The 9,791-nt window shown below is 43.5% G+C and overlaps 1 protein-coding gene across 1 annotated transcript; it reads left to right on the forward strand.

Annotated features, from left to right (window-relative positions):
* Positions 1-1,558: 1,558 nt before the first annotated feature.
* TSTD3 (thiosulfate sulfurtransferase like domain containing 3) lies at positions 1,559-8,673 on the forward strand. Its single transcript, XM_008152712.3, has 4 exons — positions 1,559-1,702; positions 7,564-7,737; positions 7,832-7,991; positions 8,477-8,673. Exons 1-4 carry the CDS (start codon positions 1,630-1,632, stop codon positions 8,547-8,549), a joined length of 480 nt encoding a protein of 159 aa, XP_008150934.1. The 5' UTR covers positions 1,559-1,629; the 3' UTR covers positions 8,550-8,673.
* Positions 8,674-9,791: the final 1,118 nt, after the last annotated feature.

Raw genomic sequence — 9,791 nt, forward strand, 5'->3', positions numbered from 1 at the left:
GGCCAAATAAACAAGGTTTGAGTTTCTGTGGGCCGCAAAAAACACAAAAGCTTCAATTTTCATAGAAACGTAGGTTTATTTCAATAGAGACATGCTGAATACAAAGGGCTGCAATAAATGAGTAATCGTTAACATAAAATAATGGAACATTTTAATAAAAATTAACATTTTTTTTCTTGAACATTAACTTACCAGACACTGAATTACTGCACGAATTAATAAGCGTAATGCAAATAAACCTATTTTTCTTGTTCTCCAAAAGCGAAATATTTACTGTTGTGCACACCAAACAAGTCAGTCCAAGACTAATGATGTAGCAATCAGCTGCTAAAATATTCGTTGCTGGTATTAGTGGAGAGAAATGGTGTGCTTGCATGTAAGGCGCATAAGGGAAATGAATGCAACACGATTATAGTAATCTGTCATTAGCAAATGTTGTAATTTGTTATTAATAATTATGTATAACAAGATATTGTAAAAAGTAAGTTACAAAATTTTTATTAAAACGTTTCTTACATACCGTTATATTGACTGGGCCGCAGAAATTTTCATTGTGGGCCACATGCGGCCCATGGGCCATGAGTTTGACATGCTTGCTCTAGTAGATGGGAAAGAAATTCTCGCCTAGAGCCTTCAGAAGGAACACAGGCTTGATGACACCTTAATTTTAGCCATGTGAGACTGCTGACCTACAGAACTGAATAATAATAAATTTGTATTGTCTTAAGCCAGTAAATTTGTGGCAATTTGTTACGGTAGCAATTGGAAACTAACACATTTTTAAAAAAGTAGTTGCACCTAACCCTGACAAAGTTATCACCAAATATAATCAAATATCATCAAGTGGTGGGAAAAAGATGACAGCATGAGATTATCTTAACACTCGAATCAGTTGAACTATTGGAGCCAAGAGCAATTCTGAGAAAAACCTCCATGTGGTTTGCTTTAATCTACAATATTAGAATCCTGTTAAAGCAAATTGGAGCAATGTATTTAAATCTGTAAATATTATCTTTGGTATATTTCTCTTTCTACTTTTTTTCTTTTATTAATGCAATTTGTTTACTTATTTATTTATTTTTAATTTATCTTTATTGTTGAAAGTAGTATTACAGATGTCCCCCTCTTCCCCCCATTGACCCCTTCCCTCACCCACGCCCACCCCCTCCCCAGGTCTTCACCGCACTATTGTCTGTCCATGGGCTATTCACATATTTACTTTCTACTTTTAAACTTTATTTCTCCTTAATAAAAACTAAATTAGTTTCTTTCCAAAGGATTTCCTTTTCTAAATGTTTTCATTGATTTCAGAGGGCGGAAGAGAGAGGGATAGAAACATCATGGGCTGCCTCCTGCGCGCCCCCTACTGGGGATGAGGCCACGACCCCGGCATGTGCCCTGACCGGGAATCGAACCAGGTCTTCCTGGTTCATGGGTGACGCTCAACCACTGAGCCACACCAGCCAGTTTCCAAAGGATTCAGCGATTAGGCCTTGTGGCACTACCCTGTTCGGCCGGCACCTGACTCGGGGGCGCTCAAGAGCCCGACCCGGTTTGCGGGGGCGACGCGTGGAGGAGGCGGAGCAGCAGGAGGAAGTGGTCAGTAGTCGGCCGGCTGCGCCACCCGCGATGCCCCTGCACAGGTTGCTGCTGGGGAGTGCGCGCCGCGCGATCTTCGGGTCCGCGGACACGGCGCTGTGGGGTGAGCTAGGCGGTCGGTGGGGAGTGGAGGAGCGCCTAACCTCGGGCCCCAGGGAAGGGCAGGGAAGGGAAGGGAGGGGCAGGGGCGCTCGCTTCTTTAGACTTCCCCTGAAAGGGGACACCGTAACTCTGGCACCTGGGGATATAGTTCTTGTTCCTGCAGATCCCGGTTCCGGGGGTCTGGGCTGCTCTGGGGGACGCAGGGGGAGGAGTAAACATTGCTCCGGGGAGCTCGCGTGGGGAGGCATTGGTAAACATACTGGAGCTTGACTAATAAAGGAAATTCGCGATCCGGGGAAGCGAGCCGGCGGGAGAGACGGAATGACGAGCCCCGCCTTGAGTTCCCCTTGTGACCCACCGGAGAGCAGCGCTGACAGCTAGGTGAACGTTCACCTAGAATTACAGCATCTTAGAACTATAAAAGCACCACCCCTGACTTTACAGGTGGCGAAAGACAAGACAGGGCAAAGGTAGTGAGTGGTGTTAGGTCTAGAACTCGGAGCAAGCCTCCATTCCTGCTCTTTGCTTTCTCTGCTGCCTCTCCTTTGGCAACAACTGTTACTTGTGAACGCGGGGACAGGGGCCGGGCATACCAGTGTCTCATCTCCTCCCCTCCCCCTCCCCCTCCCCCTCTCAAGTATTCCATTTTAACTGTTGGGACATCCTTCAGTTTACCATGTGTGTGTTTTTTTCTATGCAGGTTCTTTGTAGTTTGGTTTTACCTTTGTTCAACAGTTATTTATTGAGCACCTTCTCAGCCAGGCCTCCTGGGGATGCAGCCTCTACAGTTCTCTACCATTTGGGGGTAGATAGACTCAAGTACACAGTCAACACACACAGCCCAGTCTAGTGAGACTGCAGTGGAAAGAACAACTGACTCTACCAGAGTTGGGGAAAGTTCGAGAAAAGGTGCCTTTTCATTTAAAAATTCTAGTAGTAATACATGATTATATTTTGATTATATTAAAACAATAAAGCACAGCATAGGTCTCCTTTATACAACCTCCCCATCCCACTCTCCTCCCCAGATATGGTTTGTTATCAATCTTTCTAAACAGTTTTCTATGAGTATACATTAATAAATATACACATAAAATACTACATATATGCCTGGCCGGCGTGGCTCAGTGGTTGAGCCTCAACCTATGAACCAGGAGGTCATGGTTTGATTCCCCGTCAAGGCACATGCCCAGGTTGCAGGCTCCATCCCCAGTGTGGGGTGTGCAGGAGGCAGCCAATCAATGATTCTCATCATTGATGTTTCTCTCTCTCCCTCTCCTTTCTGAAATCAATAAAAATATATTTTTAAAATACTACATATATATGTTACATATAATAGAAATCTGTTATAAATCACATTTTATATATTATTTATATTACTAGAGGCCCGGCGCACCAAATAGTGCGCGGGTACGGTCCCTAGGCCTAGCCTGCAATCAGGGCCATCTTCCCCAGCTGCCAGCAGTTGCCCCGCCCCCCGCTGCCACCCACCCGGGTTCTGTTTGCCATTGGGTGATGGGAGCCTGATGGCCTGGGGGGAGGAACCAAGATGTCAGTTGTTCCCACCCACTCGCTGACCCCCACCCCTGGACCGGTGGGGTGGGGGCCTTGGCCTGGTGCCGCCCACAACCCCCGCCACCCACCCCAGTTCCCCATTAGCCATCGGGCGATCGGGCAGGGGGAGGAACTGAGAGGTCGGCTGTTCCACCTGCTCGCCAGTCCCACCCCCCACCACTAACCCCGGTTCCCTGTTCGCCATTGGGTGATGGGAGCCTGCTGGCCGGGGGGAGGGACTCAGAGGTCAGCCGTTCCCGCCCGCTCGCCGGCCCCAACCCTGATGCAGGTCGCCCTCTGTATGTGGGGTGACCGGTGGGGCGGGGGCCTTGACCTGGTGTCCCTGCATCCCCCGCCACCCACCCCCGGCCCCATTCACCCTCGGGAGATGGGAGCCTGCCAGCCAGGGAAAGGGACCAAGAAGTGGTCAGTGCACCTCCTAGTGACTGGTCCAGCGGTCATTCTGCCATTATGGTTGCTGGGATTTTATTATATAGGATAATGTGATTTTTCTGTAATTTTTTTCTGTTATGTATTCAGCTTTTTATGACAACACATATAACTCTTTTAAACACTGCATATATTCCATAGTATGGATAACCGGTTTATTTATTCAGTCCCCTATTGATGAACATTTTGGTTTCCAAATTTTTATTATGAAAAGACTATCCATAATTATCATTGTACCTACCTCTTTGTGTATCTGTACAAGCATTTTACTAGAATAGAAACCTAGAAGTATAATTTTTGGATCAGAGTAACAAGTGGCATTTAACTGTGTCTTAAAGAAGAGTAAGAGTGTACCAAGTAGAGATGAGGGAGAAAGGTATTCCCTTTAGGAGAAACAGTGTGCATAACCCATGGAGGAAAAGTGAAAATAGACATTTACTGCTTGTACTGTGTAGATTATTTAAAACTCACAGCAACTCTAAAAGGTTAAGTAATAGTATTCCCACTTTACAAATAATAAACGAAGTCCCAGAGAGTTTAAGTAATCTGTCCAGGGTTACAGAATTGGTCAAGCCAGTATTTAAAGCTGGTTTATCTGACTCTAAAACCCCTGCTCTTACTATAAAAATGTAGATAGGGCACATGTATACTATTTTTTTTCTGTGTTCCAATCCATGTTTGTTTAATATGTTTGATATATTTCAAGGGAATTAATTATATCTGATAAATATTATTATCTGGGTAATAACAAGCTTTGATGTAATGGTGTTTTACTATTTATTACTTTTTTGGCAAAGAAAAATGTTTTAATCATAGACTTATAGAAATTCTACTTAGATGGTATCTTGGAAATAGTATAACTCATTTATTGTATAAATCAAGAACTTATGCTAAAAAAAAAAAACCAGAACTTAAAAGATTGAGAATCATTAGCTCAAATAGGTAGGCAAGTGGCATAAAACCACATACACACAACTGCTCTTCTTTGCTCAAGCACTGCTTCACAGAAGGCTTCTGTTTATCTATCTTCTGTATGTAAATGAATGAGGAGAAAGTACTGAGTTTTTCTCTCCGTTTTTAAAGCGAGGGTTTCTTGGCATATGAACTTTCAAAGTCATTTCATGAGGTACTGACATCACCCATAGCTAGTAGTCCACAAGTAATACCTACAGTACCAGAATTGGCTATGATACATGTAGGAAGGTCAGGTGATCCTACCCTTCACAGCCATCTAAATTCAGAGATGACCAATGTTGGAAGAATAAGAACGATGAGCTAGGAAAGCAGTGGTGGTGAGTGGGCTCTTTCCTATGAGGATCGGGTCATCAGATAAATACTCTCACCCGCATCCCTTCCTCCATTGACCTGTGGATATTTCATAGTAGATTGTTAGGTCAGGGCTGATGCCTGACAGGTAGGATTTTATTTTCTGCTCTTTTTTAATAGTGACAATTCCCTTATTTTAAAAAAATTTTATTCAATTTATCTAATCTGAAAAAACCCCAACACATTTCACCTATTTTTCTTCCCCTCACCCCATCCTCAGCCCACAGCTGGCAACCAACAAACTGTATCTATGACACACACACACACACACGCGCGCGCGCGCGCGCGCGCACACACACACACACACACACACTAGAGGCCCGGTGCACGAAATTCATGCACGGTGTGTGTGTGTGTGTGTGTGTGTGTGTGTGTGTGTGTCCCTCAGCCCAGCCTGCACCCTCTCCAATCTGGGATACCTCTCACAATCCAGGACTGCTGGCTCCCAACCACTCGGCTGCCTGCCTGCCTGATTGCCCATAACTGCTTCTGCATGCCAGCCTGATCACCCCCTAACCATTCCCCTGCCAGCCTGATCAATGCCTAACTGCTCTCCTGCCAGCCTGGTCACCCCTAACTGTCCTCCCCTGGTCACCCCTAACTGTCCTCCCCTGCAGACCTGGTCACCCTCAACTGCTCTCTCCTGCTGGCCCGGTAACCCCTAACTGCCCTCCCTTGTCAGACTGGTTGCCCCACAACTGCCCTCCCCTGCAGGCCTGGTCGCCCCTAACTCTCCTCCCCTGCAGGCCTGGTCCCCCCCAACTGTCCTCCCCTGCAGGCCTGGTTCCCCGCAACTGACCTCCCCTGCAGACCTGGTTCCCCCCAACTGCCCTCCCCTGCAGACCTGATTGCCCCCAACTGCACTCCTCTGCTGGCCTGGTCACCCCTAACTGCCCTCCCCTGCTGGCCTGATCGCACACAACTGCCCTCCCTTGCAGGCCATCTTGTGTCCACATGGGGGCAGCCATCTTTTGTTGGAGTGATGGTCAATTTGCATATTACTCTTTTATTAGATAGGATTATTCCACATATAAGACACATTGTACAGTATTTGTATTTCTCTTTCTGGCTTATTTCACTTAGTGTAGTCTTCGAGGTCCATCCATGTTACATATGGCAAGATTTCATTCTTTTTTTATGGCCGGGTAATATTCCATTACATATAAACATACATACATACATACATACATATATACATATATACACACACATACATACATATATATGTGTGTGTGTGTTATACGTGTGTGTGTGATATATATATATATATATATATATATATATATATACATATATATATATAAAAAAACACAATTTCTTTATCCATTTATCTATTGATGGGCACTTAGATTGTTTCCATATCTTGGCTATTGTAAATGCTGCAGTGAATTGCAGTGAATATGCAGGTGCATATAGCTTTGAAGTACTATCTTTGTTTTTGTTTGTTTTTTGGATGAATACCCAGAAATGGAATTGTTGAATATAGTAGATGAAACAATCACCTCTCCCAGCTTGAAGGAGTGGCCTCATCATTCTGTCTTGTCATTCAGCACTGCCTCAGCTTTTGGTTGACTCTCAAACCTTTGTGCTTGTCCAAGCAGCCCAGTACATCTTTAGTAGCTCCAGTAGTTGAACATATGCCAAGACCTGTCAGTGTCCCAAAAGGGTGGATCTCAGGCTGACTGGATGCCAGGCCCTCAGGCATCAGCTTTGTGTGCAGATGTACACAGTCATGTGGGACTGAATGAGTAAGCCCCACTGGCCACCAGAGCCTGGCAACAGAAATGAGGACTTGTATATTTTTATATAGCTGGAGGGTAGAGTAATTGGAGCAGTGGAGGAATGAGGAGGATAAGGTTTGAAAAATTATGCTGCAACAATTATTACTGGGTGTTTACCTAATGATGAATTTGTTTCATCATTCCTTCTACATTTATCAATTGAAGCAATCCCTTCTCCCCATTTATTTATTCAATTATATCCTTATATCAGTATGGACTGATAGAATTTATTTTTTATTTTGTCTTATGGATTATTTATCCATTACCTTATTATGCTGCCAATTATTTAACAGAGACAGAAACAGTACCATTAAGTACTTACAAGTGTTTTCAAATGTAAAGTCCCCACATCTAACATGACTTGTTATCTTAATTTGTAAGGAGAAATGGTATTAAAATTTTAATATTGTAACTTAGATCAGGGTAAGATTTACATATTATTCACACAATTCAGTTGCCAAATGCTTTATGTGTATTTACAAGTCTTCCCTACCCCGCCCCAATTAAGGGGCTTGGAGGGAGTAGAATATGGAGCTGGCACAAGGCCAGCAATTAAGCATGCAGGGCAGGAAGATAAGAGCTATATCCTCCTGCTCAGTCAGACTGTGTGCAAAGTACATCCACTAAATATAGTTTAGTAAAGTCAAAAGATCGAGTAGAGTTAGCTGACTGGAACCCGGGGAAAAATTCCTTCAGATACTAGTTAAGTGATACCATTTTGAAGGCACCTATATTATTTTATTCTTTCCAGGTTTGAACTCAATAAAAGGAAACTGTCACAATTTTTGTACTGCTGTTTATAAAGATGTAACTTATAAGGAACTGAAAAACCTCTTGAATTCCAAAAAAATTATGTTAATTGATGTTAGAAACAAATGGGAAATTCTTGAGTATGGAAAAATCCCCGGGTCGGTCAATATACCATGTAAGTGACATATATCTTAATCTGATTCATTAAAAAAAATACATATCCAGCCAATGTACTGTAGATAAAATTTAATTGAGATTCTTTCTTTCAGTGAACGAGGTAGGTGAAGCTCTACAGATGAACCCAGAAGACTTCAAGGAGAAGTATAATGAAATAAAGCCATCCAAATCTGATAGTCTAATGTTTTCCTGTGTAGCTGGAGTGAGAAGCAAGAAGGCTCTGGACACAGCATTATCTTTGGGCTTTACCAGGTATGTAGATGAAGGATAACAATGGATTCAAGAAAATGTACTGTAATGTTTCATATGTATTATGTTATTGGTCTACTGGATTTCTTTAGTAATGGCAGAATACCAAGAGTGAGAGCCTCTATCTTTTCATAGTGCTCAAAAGTAACACAATCTTTTTTTTTTTAAAGAGAGGAAGGGAGAGGGAGAGTTAGAAATATCGATGAGAGAGAAACATCCATCAGCTGCCTCCTGCACACCTCCTACTGGGGATGTGCCCGCAACCAAGGTACATGCCCTTGACCGGAATCGAACCTGGGACCCTTCAGTCCGCAGGCCGATGCTCTATCCACTGAGCCACACCGGCCAGGGCCACAATCTTTTAAATAGGCTTAAAGTCTAAACAGTATGGTGAATAGCCATCGCATCTCTCAATCTCTAGTTTCCATCAACCTTGTTTTATGAAGCAGGAAAAAATGTTTACACCACTATTTGATGTATGTTTTTAGGTCTCAACACTATGCTGGAGGATGGAAGGAATGGTCTACCTATGAACATTCAGAGAAGAAACAAGGAAACTGATGTTTGGAATACAAGCTGGCTCTTGCCTTATGTACATGCAGCCTAGAAGCATGGAATGAGCAAAAGAATAAAAATCTATCTCTGGCACCACTGGCTAATGGGAAGAGGATTTTGTATAAATCAATTAATTGTTGAATCTTTTTCTCAACTGTAAATTGAGAATGCCACTTCCCACCCTGGCCTGGTAACTCAGTTGGTTATTGCGTTGTCCCATATGCCAAGGTTGTGGATTTGATCCCTGGTCAGGGCACAAACAAGAATCAATCAGTGAATGCATAAATAAGTGGAACAAACTGATGTTTTGCTTTCTACAAAAAAAGAGAATACCACTTCCCCCTGCCTACTTGCACAGGCTATTGAGGATTGAGATACTGTTAGTGACTTGCCATGGAAATATAAGGGTTGGGACTCCAGGAATTAATTTTTAAATAGGTTACTAGAGTTCAGTATTCCAAAAAACCAAATTACTATTGGGATTTCCTAATCATGTGTATATGTGTTAGTATACCAATCAGAGGCTATGAGTTAGACCAGATTAATAAACAGACTTGACCTTAAAATACCAAGAATCTGGAATCCTTATTAAGTAGTTGAAATAATAAACAATGGAAACATATTAACAGCATCCAAACACTTATGGCAGTGTTGTGACCAGCATGGTAGTGATTTAATTTTCAACTTAAAATAGGAATCAAAATCAGAACAGTGGTTGCTTCTATTGAGGGAAGGAGACTAACTACAAAGGCAAGGAGGGAAATTTCTAGGGTAATAGAAATGCCTTATATCTTGATGTGTTGGTACATACATTATCAAGACTCATTGAAGTGGACACTTGAAAATATAAATTTTCTGTATCATTAAAAAACACATATATACATATACATATATACTAGTGGCCCGGTGCACGAAATTCATTCACGGGGGTAGGGGGTGGGGAGGGGGTGTTCCTTGGCCTGGCCTGCACCCTCTCCAATCTGGGACCCCTCGAAGGATGTCCTACTGCCAGTATACAGGGATCGGGCCTAAACCGGCAGTCAGACATCCCTCTCACAATCCGGGACTGCTTGTTCCAGCTGCTCACCTGCCTGTCTGCCTGCCTGATTGCCCCTAACAACTCTGCCTGCCAGCCTGCTCGCCCCCAACTGCTCCCCACCACCAGCCTGCTTGCCCCCAAATGCCCCCCCTGCCAGCCTGATCACCCCCAACTGCCCCCCCCTGCTGGTCTACGCACTCCCACCTCCC

Source organism: Eptesicus fuscus, chromosome 10, assembly GCF_027574615.1.
Source record: "Eptesicus fuscus isolate TK198812 chromosome 10, DD_ASM_mEF_20220401, whole genome shotgun sequence".
Classification (NCBI taxonomy): domain Eukaryota; kingdom Metazoa; phylum Chordata; class Mammalia; order Chiroptera; family Vespertilionidae; genus Eptesicus; species Eptesicus fuscus.

Bases quoted from the DNA above. Each gene is read 5' to 3' on its own strand.
- TSTD3 (XM_008152712.3), top strand. From the start codon at position 1,630: ATGCCCCTGCACAGGTTGCTGCTGGGGAGTGCGCGCCGCGCGATCTTC. The intron at 1,703-7,563 runs GTGAGCTAGGCG...TATTCTTTCCAG, and splicing joins CGCGGACACGGCGCTGTGGG to GTTTGAACTCAATAAAAGGA. The intron at 7,738-7,831 runs GTAAGTGACATA...TCTTTCTTTCAG, and splicing joins CGGGTCGGTCAATATACCAT to TGAACGAGGTAGGTGAAGCT.